Consider the following 16,413-nt stretch of genomic DNA (forward strand, 5'->3'; position numbering starts at 1 on the left):
GTTTGGGAGACTGAAGTTCTTAACAATCGGGTGGGTGATCCTGCGGCGATCGCTCGCTGCCCCGTGTGGCCACCGCCCTTCCAGCGGGCAGCCGGCGCCCGGCTCCGTCGGTTTGCCCCCCAAACCCCGCGAGGCCGCGGCCCCCGGGTCTCCCCGGCCCCCAGCGGCCTGGCCGGCTGGCCGGCCATTCCCCAGCCCGCCCACTGCCCACAGCCAGCTCGGCGCGCAGGGGCCGCCCCCGCAGCCCGCCGGCCCCTCGCCGGCTGCCACGTAACCCTTCGCGGGAACCAGGAACTGCGCGGCCGGCGGGAGGGGGCGACGCGGCGGCCCCGGCCCCTGCGAGCGGGCGGCGGCCAGGCCCCCGGGGCTCCGCAGCCCCAGGCCAGCGCCGGGCGGGGCGGGCCCGCTCTTAGGGGGCCGAGGGGCCGGCACCTCCCCCCTGCCCCGGCCAGGGCCCCCCCGCGGTCCCGGACCGAGGGGCTGAGCTGGAAGCCCGGGCCGGCGGCGGGGCGGGCTGGGCTCACCTCGAACATGAGCCCCAGCAGGAAGACCATCGCCACACAGGAGACGATGTCCGCGTGATTCTGCAGGACGAATTCGTGGCTCAGGACCGGGGGGTTCTTGCTGCTCTTCTTGCGAATCGCCATGGTGAAGCCGCCGCCCGTGCCTGCAGGTGCTCCGCCCCGGCTCCGCTTTCCCAGCTGCTCACCGACTCTCCGCCGCCGCCGCCGCCGCCGCCGCCGCCTCCCTCTGGCTGCACCTCACAGCCCCGCCGCTGCCGCTCGCTGGGGCTTCACTTCCCATCCCACAGCCAGTACGCAGCCGCCTGGGCCACCCGAAAAAAAAAAAAAAAAAAGGCGAGCCCACGGCGGAAGCGAGCATGCGCATTGGGAGGGACGGCGCTCTCTAGTGCCGCGGCCGCTCTTGCGAGCCCACAGCGCCGCCTAGGGACTGGAGGCTGTCCGCCCGCGGCCCGGCTGGTGGAAGGAACCTGAGCGGTGCCCCGCCGGCTCCGCGCCGGGGCGGGGGTTGGGAGTCGTTTGAGGCGCGAGTTCCCTGTGCCCCTTTAACAGGCTGATTCCGCGCCGAGGTCCGAGGGCGACCACGTGCTACGGTGTGCACTGCTGTAAGCGTTTCCCCCTGCCCTCCTGGCCACACTAGGCTTGGGTGTCAGTGCCTGCTTCCACGTTGATTGTCTCTTCTTGAAAGCCAGTGCCACCAGCAAGATAATCTTGCTACCTACATGACTACAACTTAACTACATAAGGATAGGGCCATTCTTTGGTGTTCGCATTTGCCTTAAAAGTTAACTTCAGAATTATTATTAACCACCTGAGGACTTTTTATTGTTCTTTGTAGCCTTGAGCTAGTTTTTAAAAAAGAATAACTATTTGGTCTCACCTGTCCATTCCCATACCCCAACGATGTCTGAAGAGATCAGCTTGGGTTTACTGGCTTCTTACTTTTTAACAACACTTCTTGGTAATCAACAAGATGGTTTTTAAAAGTTTATGGATTAGACATGTCCTCCTTTCTCATACTTCTACCCAATATAAGACTTCTGGTATACTTTCTCCCGATGGACTGTGTCACTGTCTACGCATTTGCCAAATCTAGAAATCAAGTCATCCTGGAGTGATCTCTTTCAGCGTCCTTCATATACAGCCTATTGCCACACCCAGGCCATTCAGTCCCTCTCCCCATTTATCACTGCTGCAGCCTCAGGAGGGGACTCATCTCTAGCCTACAATATTACAACTCTGGTGAATCCCTTAATGGTTTAAGAACATGGGTTTTAAAATCAGAATTCTGATCACTTATTACCTGTATGATCATGGACAAGTTACTTCATCTCCATGAAATTCAATTCCTCATTTATTTAAGTATTCAAAAATTTTATTGGTTATCTACTCTATGCTAAGCACTGAGGATAAAGAACTGAAGGAAAAATACAGTTGAACCTATTCTTACAGGCTTTCATTCTAGTATGTGAAGAGGGTCTTTACACAAGATTTAAAAGGTAAAACATATCTTAAATTGAGATGAGAGTTCTGGAGAAAAAGAAAGAAAGGGGACTAGGGAAAATGGGAAATTACATTTGCCTGATGAAGAGGTGAAGGAGCAAACCATGTGGATATCATCAATAAAAAAGAATTGTACCTATTTTGGCAATTAAATGAGATGATTCAAAGAAAGTGCTTAATAGAGAGTTAGGTATGAATGTTAACTATTATTATTTTCCTACTTTCTGATCAAACAATTACTAGTTTTCAGTTCAGTTCAGTTCAGTCTCTCAGTCGTGTCCGACTCTTTGCCACCCCATGAATCGCAGCACGCCAGGCCTCCCTGTCCATCACCAACTCCCGGAGTTCACTCAGACTCATGTCCATCGAGTCAGTGATGCCATCCAGCCATCTCATCCTCTTTCGTCCCCTTCTCCTCCTGCCCCCAATCCCTCCCAGCGTCAGTCTTTTCCAGTGAGTCAACTCTTCGCAGGAGGTGGCGAAAGTACTGGAGTTTCAGCTTTAGCATCATTCCTTCCAAAGATCACCCAGGGCTGATCTCCTTTAGAATGGACTGATTGGATCTCCTTGCAGTCCAAGGGACTCTCAAGAGTCTTCTCCAACACCACAGTTCAAAAGCATCAATTCTTCAGCACTCAGCTTTCTTCACAGTCCAACTCTCGCATCCATACATGACCACTGGAAAAACCATAGCCTTGACTAGATGGACCTTTGTTGGCAAAGTAATGTCTCTGCTTTTCAATATGTTATCTAGGTTTTACTTACTTGCAAATTCCCTTTCAATTTCATATTAAAATGATGCTTCTAACAATTTTTCAAAATTTTTTCATGATTTCCCTTCTCCTTCACAGAAAGCTGTGTGTGCACACTCAGTCACATCCCACTCTTTGCCAGACTGTAGCCCTCCAGGCTCCTCTGTCCATGAAATTTCCCAGGCAAGAATACTGGAGTAGGTTGCCACTTCCTCCTCCAGGGGATCTTCCCGACTTAGGGATTGAACTTGAGTCTCCTGTGTCTCCTGCATTGGAGAGAGGCTGAAGGGTCTAGGGAAAGCTTTTTTTTGGATATGATTTATTTCTTAAAAATTAATTTTCTGAAGTGTAGTTGTTACAATGTCATGTAATTTCTGCTGTATGGCAAAATGATTCAGTTATTCATATATTATTTTTCATATTCTTTTCCATTATGGTTTATCTCAGGATATATTTCCCTGTACTGTACAGTAGGACCTTGCTGCTTATCCATTCTATATGTAATAGTTTATATCTGCTAATCCCAAACTCCCACTTCATTCCTGAATATGATCTGTTGTATGTTTGCACACAGAGAGAATGACCCATTAGAGATGTCTCTTCTGTAGGAGATTCCTACAGATCTGGAAGAGGTGATGGTATCTAGTGTACAAGCAGAGGACCCATGGTAACAGGGATGGTGTTTCCATAGTAACCAGAGGAGAGCAGAGTCTGTGGATAGGTTAAGAATGGCCAGATGAAGTTGTCTTCTGGTTGCTTCTATTGTCTCAGTAAAATATGACATGAAATCATCAGAAGTGGGTATAGCATACTGGAGATTGAAGAGGAAATGGGGTAAAATTGTGGGAGGGCAAATGGATTAGAGGAATGTAATCAGACAGCAGTTCCTCCTTGAGACTTGGGGACCTATATTTAAAGTGAGACTCTGGACTTCATGGTGATCCAGTGGTTAAGAATCTGCCTGCCAATGCAGGGGACAACGGTTCCATCCCTGGTCTAGGAAGATCCCGCATGCCGGCGGAGCAACTAAGCCCACAACTACCGAGCCCGCACTCTGGAGTTGGTGCTCCACATCAAGAGCAGCCACTGACCTGAGAAGCCAGAGCACAGCAACTAGAGAGTAGTCTCGCCTTTCCCCATCTAGAAAAGCCTGCACTCAGCAACAAAGACTCAGCACAGCCAAAAAATAGAGTAAATAAATTTTTTTAAAAAGTGAGACTAGTAAGCAGAGTCCCACAATTGTTTCCAGTCCCCTCACCTTGCTTGGATATAGCTCTGGAGAAGGCAGGGAGCTGGGGGTTGCCAGGCCAGCATGATGGAGGGGCAGGGGGAAAGGGATTGCAGATACGGCCAGGCTGCGAGGAGGTAGCTGTACTCCTTCCACCCTCCACCCTCCACTCCATCCTTTTTTGCTGTGAAAGGCAAACCTCTCCAGACTGCCTCACCGAGACTCCCTGGTGCTCTCACTTCTGGTTGACTTCAACCAGTGGAAGGCCCTGGCCCAAAACCAGAAGGGAGTTGGGGGTTTATTCTCCCTCAGATCCCTCTTTGTCTTGTGGTGGTTCTCGCTGGGAACATGTTCTCCTGAGGCCACAGGCCCTGTCAGCCTCTCTCTCACATTCTAGCTCTCGCTGGGCTCAGAACCTCCTCTCCGCTGCCTCTTTAGGTTGTTCCTAGTGCCCAGGAGCCATCCTGTCTCCGGTTGTTTCCCTCAGTCAGCCTGCTCCTCTGTCCATAGGCCTTTCATGACACTCCCTGCATCGTGGCCTCTCCTGAGTGAGCCATCTATGCCTTGCTGGTTCCATATTCCCAGATACAGTACTGGGGTCTCAGACTTGGAGATGCCCGTGGAGTGGAAGGTGATTGGAGCGGGGCTAGTTGGCTGAGCAGGACATGGTCACAGAGTGGGGTGCTGGGGATGATGAATCCAGAGGGCCTGTGGTCATTGGCAATGAGACAGGAAAGGCATGATGAAGGACACGGGTGGCTGGAGGGGATGGAGGGGCGCACGTTGGAAGCGATGAGTGAGGCAGTGGGAGAGGAGGGTGCCCTCCATACACTTCATGAATGTTCTGTCACCAAGAGGGAGTTGAGGAGCAGAACAGTAGGGAGCCAGTGAAGGAGCCAGGTGCTGACGTCTGGCACGAAGGAAGAGGATGAAGAGGAGTTGGGAGCTTGGTGAGTGGGTGATGGTGGTGGGGTGGAGGTCAGTGGGTGGTGTAGTTGGAGGGCATGGGCTTCCAGAGAGGTGGGGGTTTTGAGATGACAGAGAGCTATCTGTGAGCAGTAGTGAGGGCCACGGGAACACCCACTCCTCCCCTCGGCTCTGTGGCGGGCAAGGTGTGGGAGGGAGAGCAGGTTTGTTTCCAGTTAAGCTGCACCAGGTTTCCATGCAAGAGGGTGAAGAAAATATGCAAAAGGGGGTGGGGAGTTGTAAAGGATCTGGCACAGCTGGGTTGCCAGGGGATGCAGTGGAAGGGTGAGGAGTGGGGAGGTTAGCATAAGTCAAATAAGGGGAGGAAAAGCCACGTGGGGGAGGATGTCCTGGTGGTGGTTGATGCTGGAGACTTGCCTCAAGGGGACTCAGGTGGAGAGCATCCTGCTGCATGGGCGATTACCCAGGTGGCCATTTAGGGGATAATGGGGAATCAGTTCTAATTTTAGCTTCCTTTTTAGGGTGGGCTGCTTCAGAAGCTTACTGGGGGGAGGGGGGACTGCCCTGAAATCCTCTGAAGGTGGGACATGGTGGTGGGGAAAGTGGTCTTGTGAGGCCCTTAGGGCTCTAGAGACCTCTCTTAAGCAGACTGACTGCTCAGGCATGTCCACCTTTGGCAGCCATCATGGCTCCAGCATGGTACTGGCTCCTATGTGTACAGGTGTTATGTTCTGGGTAAGTGATATACAGGCATTATGTTCTGGGTAAGTGATGTTTTGGCAAGTGTAACTTGGACCCCAGGATATTTTTAATAATTTAAAAAAGAACAAAGAGAAAATTGTTTGAAACTGAGTCTGTCCAGGAAAAACTGTGGCATGGGGTTGCTGTAATTATGAAAAATATAGAAGAAACGGAAGGATGATCTTTGCCCTCCAAAGAGTTATTTCTAGTTGGTTGTACAAGACACATATTAAAAAGGGGGGAAAAAACAGTTCTGAGATGATGTGAAAGTAAGTACAACAAGCATGTGTCTAATAAAAGGAAGAACTAAAATGTAACTGTTGGGTTTTGTCATCTCCTAGGGGACAGAAGGATGGAAAATGAGAAACTAATATTTGTTGCATGACTACTATGTTCCAGGTTACATCATTTAGTTTTCATAGAAACCCTATGAAATAGTTGTTAAATTTTTTAAATGGGGAAACTGAGGCTCAGAGAGGTTAAGTAATTTGCCCAAAGTCCCAGCGCTGGCAACCTGTTTGTCTGACAGATCCATTCTTACTTCAATATGAGCAGTCCAAGAGTTTTACTTACCAGGATGACCTTGAACTTTCAGAAAGTGATGATTCTCACTGAAGAAACTGGCTCTGATGGAAACACAGAGCTCAATAATAATAATAAAAAAAAGCAGGTCATATCATTTATCTGTTTACATGCTATTGTCAAATCATTTACAGTAAGTTTTAAGAATATAAAATTGCACTCATACTGTGAGGAAGAAATTGTATTTCTATGAGGAAGCAAAATCACTGCTTTAATAGTTGGAAATGATATAATTTTCTTGAGTATAAATGTTACTGCTATTGAAACTATAGACCACATTTATAATATGCTGTTTTTACTCTTAGAAAAGATTGGCAGGGAGAGCTGACTGGTAATGAAAAGACTTTGACCCACTCATACCACTCTTGGGTCCTGCTAAGGGTAGAACTGTGACCTTCTGACCTCTAGAAGCTTAAGGAACTCTAGATGGAGCATCTGCTGCTGCTGCTGCTGCTGCTAAGTCACTTCAGTTATGTCCGACTCTGTGCAACCCCATAGACGGCAGCCCACCAGGCTCCTCTGTCCCTGGGATTCTCCAGGCAAGAACACTGGGGTGGGTTGCCATTTCCTTCTCCAATGCATGAAAGTGAAAAGTGAAAGTGAAATCGCTCAGTCGTGTCCGACTCTTAGCAACCCCATGGACTGCAGCCCACCAGGCTCATCTGCCCATGGGATTTTCCAGGCAAGAGTACTGGAGTCGGGTGCCATTGCCTTCTATCCCTCTTTAAACGATAACTTACTTCACTTTACTTAGTTTCACTTAATTTAGCACACCAAGGGCCCAAGTTAATGCTTCTCTGATAGACTAGAGATCGGTTTCATAAAGTGGTGAACACAAAGTGCAAAAGTAGAAACAGGAAGCTCAAATGGTTTCAAGAAGTTTAGCTTTGAAGGGGAGGAGAAAGCGGGGTAGGTCACTAAAGAACAGGGGGTTAAGGGAGGTTTGGTGTTTGCTTGTGAAGGATGTGACAGTTGAGCATGTTTAGATAATGAGAGAAGGGAAAAGAAGAAGAGGTTGAAGACATTGGGGAAGTGGGGAGAGGTGGGAATATTGATAGGCTGAGGTCTTGAAGGTCTGGGTCCTCCAGAGCATAGGTAGAGGGTTAATTTTCTATAGGAGGGGACATCTCTTTTCACACTGAAGTGGAGGGAGAAGGAGAGGTCAGTAGACACAAGGCAGTCATGGAGCTGAGTGGAGGTTCTCCTCCAGTGGTGAGATCAGGGCGGGCAGTGCCAGGAAGACTGAGCTACAATCCTATTTTGAAGGAATGAGTTGGGAATAACAGCCATAGTGTGGAAGTAAAGATGGTGGCAGGAGCAGGGTGGCCCTGGAGGGGTTGGGACGGGAGACTGTCAGCCCCACTAACAGGGCTTGGTGATTTGAGGGGAGGGTTAGGACATAGTTTTGGCAACCCATCAAAGGAATGTTTGGTGCAGTGGTGGAGGATGTAGGAGGTTTTCTTTATAATTAAGTAGATCATCATATTATAACTCTCCTAGTTGCAAGGCACTGAAAAGAAAGAGTCAAAAGATTCAACAGATTCAAAAGAAGTTTTGGGAACTGGGACACGTTGTGGATTTTAGGAACTAAAACCAGCCACTTGACCTTATCAAGACCCTCTCCCCATAAATCTTCTTTTCTGTCTTTTGTTTCAGGTTGGCTTCGTTTTTCCCTATTGTCAATGGACTTTATTTACATGTCAGAGAACATGGTCCCTTGCAAGTTTTATCAGAACAATCCCAAGAAAAGATCTAGACTAGGGTGGCTTGGTTGTATGGTCATTTCTAGGACATGTGCTTCTCCCATAGGTTCAGTTCAGTTCAGTTCAGTTCAGTCGCTCAGTTGTGTCCGACTCTTTGCGACCCCATGAATCGCAGCACACCAGGCCTCCCTGTCCATCACCAGCTCCTGGAGTCCACCCAAACCCATGTCCATTGAGTCAGTGATGCCATCCAACCATCTCATCCTCTGTCGTCCCCTTCTCCTCCTGCCCCCAGTCCCTCCCAGCATCAGAGTCTTTTCCAATGAGTCAACTCTTCCCATGAGGTGGCCAAAGTACTGGAGTTTCAGCTTTAGCATCATTCCTTCCAAAGAACACCCAGGACTGATCTCCTTCAGAATGGACTGGTTGGATCTCCTTGCAGTCCAAGGGACTCTCAAGAGTCTTCTCCAGCACCACAGTTCAAAAGCATCAATTCTTCTGTGCTCAGCTTTCTTCACAGTCCAACTTTCACATCCATACATGACCACTGGAAAAACCACAGCCTTGACTAGATGGACCTTTGTTGGCAAAGTAATGTCTCTGCTTTTGAATATGCTATCTAGGTTGGTTATAACTTTCCTTCCAAGGAGTAAGCGTCTTTTAATTTCATGGCTGCAATCACCATCTACAGTGATTTTGGAGCCCCCCAAAATAAAGTCTGACACTGTTTCCACTGTTTGTATCTATTATTAGAAGGTGTAGAGGAAGGGTGTTGGGCAAATAAGAACATGAACCAACATAGGTGATCCAGAGAACAACGTTCTAAAGGTAGAGGAACAGCAGCAGGTGCTGGGTCAAGGGAGAAAAATCCAACAGCATATGAACATGAGTGAATGAGAATAATAGATGGAATGGAATAAATGACTTGTGTTTGAGGCAATAGCCAAGGATTCTGGAGATGGGCACAGGGTGGATTTCTGAAATAAACTCAGCAGACAGAGACAGAAGAGGGGTCTTTGAATTTGTTTCACCAGCAAGAGAGTCTCAGGGGCTTCTCACTTGATAGAAGAATCCCATGAGACCTGAGAGACATGGGTTCAATCCCTGTGTCGGAAGGATCCCCTGGAGGAAGGAAATGGCAACCCGCTCCATATTCTTGCTTGAAGAATTGCATGGACAGAGGAACCTGGCAGGCTACGATACAGTCCATGGGGTTGGAAAGGGTTGGACTAAGCATGCAGACACACTACTGTACTATGCAAAAGGGTTTTAGTTCTCGTGAACAGACAGGAAAACAGCGGTTGGTAAGTGGTTCCTAGAAGATTGGTACATGAGGTCACAGCAGAATACTGGGGGCATGTTTCATGAAGTAACTGGAGACTTACCTGCCAAGTAACTCCTCTGACAGGAAGGCCACTCAGTCATTCATGTTCACCTGAGGAGTGTGAGATAATGAGTGCATTGTTCCGTGCCAAAAACTTTGCTCAACTGTTTCTAAAATTAGAAGGTCTTATGCCTCAGGGAATTCATGACTGGTGGAGCTGACATGATGTCTTGTAGCCATCAGAAAAATGGTCTATGGCTCGGTGCCCAGTAGAGCCAAGGTCTTGGGGTGATGGCCAAAGATGCTTTGGAGCCATTTCCCTGTTTGCATCAGCCCTTGTGCTCAAAGGCAGAGCTTCCAGCACAAGTGAAAACAATTAAAATGTGTATAATTCTTTGCAGTCCCCCAAGCACTGTTGATATACATTATTAATTTTAATCTTCATATCAACCAGGAACATAATGTTTTCCCTATTTCAAATAAGGAAGCTTCTGCTCAGTAAAATAACATAAGACTTTACAACTACTACATTTTAATTCCCAAGATGAAGAATGTGCATTTTATCTTGTAAAATTATGGTAAGATCTTACTGAAGAGCAAATATGGTGCTTTATGGAGCTTAATTGGTGTGAGTCCAAGTGAAATCATTAGGGAATATGTGAGTGTGTTCTGTTAACAAAATAAATAGCAACTAACTTTTATGGGGTGCCAAGCACTGCACTAAACACAATGAACATTTAATACTCACAACTCCTTGTTGCATCATTAGGTACCACCGTCAATCTTTATAGATGAGGAACTGATTGGACAAATAATATTCCTAAACCATTACAACCACCACCGCTACCATGATGAATGGAAACAGGAATAGGCCACGTTCAGGGAAATCAATCAGTAGCAGTTTGCTTTAACTCAGGAAATGAGCACTAGGCCAGGGAAGGAAAGAGATAGGGGTACATCCCTGAGACCGAGTAAGAGAAATGACAGGCTGTATTCACACCTGTGAAGCAAGCCCCTTTCATTTCCTAAGCAGTTTATCACTCTGGGGCATCTCTCACACCCACCAGCATTTTCTTTGGTCTTCAGATGGTAGCTACATCCTCAAACGATAATGTAAATATTCCCTTGCTAAGTGGTGTAGGGATTAAAAGAAATATGAGCAATCAGGGACAAATTCGGCTGAGGACATGAGAGAGTGGTGATGCTATTTAACCCAGATGGTGATTTGGGAAGGGGAGGTGATCAGGAATATGAGATTGTGAACTCTTCTGAACTGAGAAGAGTTCAGTTTTAGACGGATGGAATTTCTTCACACTGAAGTCTGGACTTGGTCAGACAGCCGCATGAACAGTTCCTGCCAATAGCAAAAGATTCAAGCTCTAGCATATATTTGGTGGTGATGGTTAACATGACTAAATGGATTAGCTCTTTGAAGTGGTGAAGAAAAGAAAGAGGAACAACAAACTGAGTCTTGGGAGTGCCTGTACTGAAGAGGCTGAAGCGGGGCAATCAGTATCTTAATTATGCATCAGCATTTAATCACAATGGTTTTCAGAGTACTTTTCTAACAGTAATTTCCCTGAAGTCTCCATACACTCTGGATGATGAAACTTTTAAGAACTCAAAACAATCTCTTAGTCTTTCATCCTAACAAGTGATTTATTTTAGGCTTAAATGCTATTGCAGGGAATGTGCTGGTCCAAAGAGTAGAATTATTATAAAATATTTCCTCTGAAGTTGAAATTCATTAAAAAATACTAAATGAGACAATTAATAAAACAGGGGAAGAAAAGGACAATGATTATATTAAAAAACCAAATTCCAAGAAAAACTGCTTTAAAACTAGCTTCCAAGAAGGCAAAGTGTGAACATGGTGAATTAAGTAAGATATTTGTCCCATGCAGAGTGTATGAAGCATGGTTAATTATTAATATCCTATGGATCCTCCCAAATCTGTAGACTCTGGTGGGTCTGGGAAGCTATATATGTTTTCAAAGTTCCCTCTCATTTAGTCTCACTTTCTTGCAACCAGTGAAGTTGCTTAGTCGTGTCCGACTCTGCGATCACATGGAGCCTACCAGGCTCCTCCATCCATGGAATTTTCCAGGCAAGAGTACTGGAGTGGATTGCCATTTCCTTCTCCAGGGGATCTTCCTGATCCAGGGATCGAACCCAGGTCTCCTACATTGCAGGCAGATGCTTTACTGTCTGAGCTACCAGGGCAGCCCAAAGTTCCCTAGGTGATTCTAATAATCAGTCAAATTTGATGAGTCTTAGACTAATAAACGGCTTCCCTGGTGGCTCAGGTGGTAAAGAATCTGCCAGCTATGCAGGAGACCTGGGTTCTGTCCCTGGGTCAGGAAGATCCCCCAGAGAAGGGAATGGCTACCCACTCCAGTATTCTTGCCTGGAGAGTTCCATGGACGGAGGAGTCTGGCAGGCTACGGTCCATGGGTCCCAAAAAGTTGGACACAACTGAGCGACTAAGCACACATAGACAGACTAATAAAGGAAACAGACCAGTTCATAAGAGAACAACTTTTTCTCTAGCTCTAAAATCTGAAAGAGATTTCATTCTGTGAACACTGAAGAACACTGAATAATAAAATACACAATGTCCTCAATAGCATTAAAAAAAAAAAAAAAAACAGGCCGAGATTTTATATGTGTGGATCTTACACTGACTTTGAGAAATAAAACCCCAAGACATAAAACTAAATTCTGTTCATGTGAGTAAAGAACCATATGGGTCAATGGGAAAAATTATATTCCTTGGTCCTTTTCAGGAATTCTGATTCAATAAATCTGGTTAGGGACCAGAAATTTGCTTATTTGTAAAAAGTTGTTGTTCAGTCCCTAAGTTGTGTCTAACTCTTTGTGACCCCATGGACTGCAGCACACCAGGCTTCCCTGCGCTTCACTATTTCCTGGAGTTTGCTCAAACTCATGTCCACTGAGTCGATGATGCCATCCAACCATCTCATCCTCTGTTGCCCCTTTGTCCTCCTGTAGTACCCCAGTTGATAGTGATGAAAGTGGTTCAAGACCATATTTTTGCACTAAGAGAATGGATGGTTAAAAATATTCCTTAAAGTTTTGGGTTTACATATAAAATCTTGAGATATGCCATTTGTGATTGATATGTTCACCATTTTTAAAAACTGAAGCAGGAGAAAGCAGCAGGATTAATCTACTTCCACAAAGTAGGCTGGGAATAATTCTGTGGTATAAAAGCAGAGAGCTTCTTTCAGTGAAAAATTTTCTTCAACCCTTGGGAAAATTGTAAAAGCATGGGCTGCATCATATGCCATTAGAATAGATGTCAGTCTCACTGAAAGGAAGAAGTGGATAATAGGATTGACATTCTATTATCACAGGTGATGATTTAGCAGTCTCAACCTCCCATTTCCTCCCTTCCATTATCGTATAAGGCAATTTTAATCAATGTTTACATTATTGCCTATGTAAAGTTGAAGAGTCAGATAGTGTTTCGTACTTATTTCCTTCCTAGCATCACTTTTGTTTTCTGGAATCAATAATTGTCTCATTTCCGCCCCATCCCTACCCCCAGTATAGTTTTCTAATAACTGATTGTGGCTTCAGTTGCTCAGCTAGACCTGTTGTCTGATCACCAGCAGTTCTTTTTTCCCCAAAGCCCCAAGCATCCCATGTAACATTTCATTTTCCACACCACCCGCCCCCCATCTCTCTCTGAAGCCTTCATTTCCTCTTGCTCCAATCTACAGGGTATGGGGACACTTTTGTCTTAGAATTCACTTTTGTGTGTGTGGGGGGGGGGGGGCACAGGACTGCTTGTGGGATCTTAGTTCCTAGACCAGGGATCGAACCCAGAGCTCTTGGCAGTGAGAGAGCAGAGTCCTTCCCTTAGAACTCACTTTTGACATTTTTCTGTGTGGGATTTGCTATTTCAATCGTGGGCTTTCCTTTCCCTTGTTTTTCTGAAGTGCATTATCCAGCAATTCCCCAAAGAGAGGTGCATGGCAGACATTCTTCTTGAGTCCTTACCTGTGCACATGATTGATGGTTGGTTAAAAACTTCTAGGACACAAAAAATTTCTCCCTCAGGTATTTGAAGGCATCATGTCCTAAAACCCACTGTTACGTTGAAGAAGCCTGTGCCATTTAGATTCATGCTCCCTTCTAAGTGAGTCTAACCCCCTAATCCTACCGACACACCCACAGCCTGAAGATTTGAAGGGCTTCTCCTTGTTTTCATTCCTATACCCAGACCCTCAGCTACCCATATGTTCTCTCGGAAGGTAACCACTGTTACTGTTTTTTAAAACTTGGGGGTATTTTCCAAGAGACACTGTCTGTGTACACAAGTAAATACACTTATATAGGCCCCTCCTTCACTTTCCACTTCAATTTTATTTTTAAATTTTTTTGGAGTATAGTTGCTTTACCATGTTGTTTCTGCCACACAGCAAAGTGCATCAGCCACAGGTATACATATATCCCCTCTTTTTTGGATATCCTTCTCATTTAGGTTACCACAGAGCATTGAGTAGAGTTGCCTGTGCTACCGAGTAGGTTCTCACTGGTTATCTATTTTAAACACAGTATCAATAGTATATATATGTCAATCCCAATTTCCCAATCCCTCCCTCCACTCCTTTTCCCCTTGGTATCCATACCTTTGTTCTCTACAACTGTGTCTTTACTTCTGCTTTGCAAATAAGATCAAGTATACTATTTTCCTAGATTCCACATACATGCAATACCGTGAACAAATACAGTATTTGTTTTTCTGACTTACTTCACTCTGACAATCTTTAGGTTTATCCATGAGTATGTTACTGGCATCGCATTCTCTGCTTTAATTTCCAGATGTTTCAAAAGGCCCAGCATCAATGTGGCTGGAACCAAGACTTTCACAATCAATATTTCAAATATTGAACTTTTTTTCTAACAAACCCAAGTATTTTAAGCTTCCTGCAAATGGGAAAGACAGATGAATTTTCCTGTACCAATAATGCCTGGAAACTGGTACCAAGATGTAGGGCGATGCACTGTGCTGGTGAGAGAGAAAGACTGGCAAGGAAGCGGGTGCAGAAGCCCAGCACTGGTAGACTTAAGAGAAACCCGCATTTAAATCTTTTCTCATTTTCTCCAGGATTCTAGCCTCACTGCTACTAGTCAGCTTTACTTTTTTTTATCTTGAGGTACAGTTCAATGTTATGTTAGTTTCCAATGCACAGCAACATGATTCAGTCATACATATACCCTTTTTCAAATGAGTTTCCCATATAGGTTATTAAGTTTACTTTTTCTTGAAGTGACAACCTGGATGTACGAAAATACTCACAAATAACTTACAAATACTCAAAAGATCCCCCAGAAGCAGTCAGGAAAGATTCGGGTTTCAGAGAATTGGCCCAGTCATTCCATCAGCTACTGCAGAGCTATAATTTATTTATTATCTATTGATATTTTATACACACTGGACAGAAGGAAATGCTATTCAGGAAGGAATTGATACTGGTCAAGAATCCTTCTTTGACCCTTTTCTCCATCTGAGGACAGCCCTTGTCCTCTCTGACCACAGGGGTGGCATGTGACCAGAGCCAGGCCCAAAACAGAACTTCATGCTTCCTTGACCGTGGGGACTGGCCTAACAAATGGGTAATGAGCCAGTGTAAGTCATTGAGTCCTTCCCCTAGGAGTTTCCAAACTGAAGCTGGAAGAACCAGCTTTCCCGGCTGGTGAAGAGCTCACAGCTGCCCATAGTCATGTCCTGCACCATGTGAAGAAGCCAGTCTGTCATGGAGGCTTGGACTCAAAACAATAAAAGACCAGAGAGGTGTCTGGGGTTGACCTGATAGGATCCAATTCTTCACTCTTGTTCACAAGCCTGACTTCACCTTCCTCCATCTCAGGTTGGTTACATTTGCCAACTAACTTCCTTTTTTGCTTACACTAGTTTTGTCACTTGCAATAGAATATATCTTATCTATTTAGCCCCAGCTCTGGACTTCCCTGGTGGCTCAGACGGTAAAGCGTCTGTCTACGATGCGGGAGACCCAGGTTCGATCCCTGGGTTGGGAAGATCCCTTGGAGAAGGAAATGGCAATCCACTCCAGTACTATTGCCTGGAAAATCCCATGGACAGAGGAGCCTGGTAGGCTACAGTCCATGGGGTGGCTAAGAGTCGGACACAACTGAGCGACTTCACGATCATGATCTATATACCTAAGTGCTTACCCGGAATCTCCCTCTGGATGTTCCTTGGTACTTCAGACACACCTACAGTACAATGCATCGTTCCTCCCATCCTCCCTCTACCTACTTCATTTCCTGTATTCTATCTTCCTGGTTATCAACTTGGCCACTGGCCAGCTGCCCAGGCCAGAAACCTCCAGCCCCACTGGGTTTCTTCCTTTCCACCTGATCCCCATCCCTCAGGACCTAATGGGTCTCTAAGTTCTTTTCCTCTTCACAAATATTTCTTGTATCTGTTCCTCTGTCTTCTACTACATTTGAGACTCCTGTGGCCTATTTTCTCCTTTCCCTGTGATGCTGAAATGGCCATCTCAGAATGCTTACTCTGTGTATTGTGTCTGATGAATGGAGTATGCTTCTAATAAAATTTCCTGGGACCTTTCTAGTCCCAGATGATTGGTCTAGAGAATTTTACCCTAAAGTCTGGTCGATAACATATAAGGATGGCAGGAGAGCTTTCAAGAGAGATATGGAAGATTAATTACAACAATCAGGTCCTCTTCTATGAGGTGGTCTGAATCTGAGACACCTAGAGGGCTACTCAGTGGCTCCAAACAAAAGCTGAACATATACAGAGAAAGGACAGAGGTGATGAGAAGAATGTAGACACTCTTGAGAAACTAGGAAATGGGTAAGCAGAAGGTATGAATAATCCACAACCTATGGGTGTACTCAATAGAGGGTAAAGTAATTGACTGGAGTGACAGAAACAAGAAGAGCAAAATTACCATCATGGTTGGGGGCAAACTCTCTGGTAAGGAAGCAACAAAATTATACTAGTCCTGGCCCCGACCACCACCTGCTTTTCAATTGCTAAGTTGTGTATACTCCAGCCTGTGTGGCTGGAGGACAGCACATTGGTTCCTATGAGTTTCTGTGTTCCCATGAG

General features: G+C 45.8%; 1 protein-coding gene and 1 non-coding gene across 3 annotated transcripts in view; one reads left to right on the forward strand and one right to left on the reverse strand.

Moving 5' to 3' along the window:
• Positions 1-862, reverse strand: part of TRAM1 (translocation associated membrane protein 1) — a 33,788-nt gene extending 32,926 nt beyond the window's left edge. The window contains 1 exon segment of one of the 2 annotated variants that reach the window (NM_001040476.3): positions 525-862. In NM_001040476.3, the coding sequence (NP_001035566.2) occupies positions 525-647 (123 nt within the window). In that variant the 5' untranslated portion in view covers positions 648-862. 2 annotated transcript variants of the gene reach the window in all.
• A 14,416-nt stretch (positions 863-15,278) lies between these two features.
• TRNAR-ACG (transfer RNA arginine (anticodon ACG)) lies at positions 15,279-15,350 on the forward strand. Its single transcript has one exon. It is a non-coding gene; the product is annotated as a tRNA-Arg (tRNA).
• Positions 15,351-16,413: the final 1,063 nt, after the last annotated feature.

The sequence above is a fragment of the Bos taurus genome, chromosome 14 (assembly GCF_002263795.3).
Source record: "Bos taurus isolate L1 Dominette 01449 registration number 42190680 breed Hereford chromosome 14, ARS-UCD2.0, whole genome shotgun sequence".
NCBI classification, from domain to species: Eukaryota; Metazoa; Chordata; class Mammalia; order Artiodactyla; family Bovidae; genus Bos; species Bos taurus.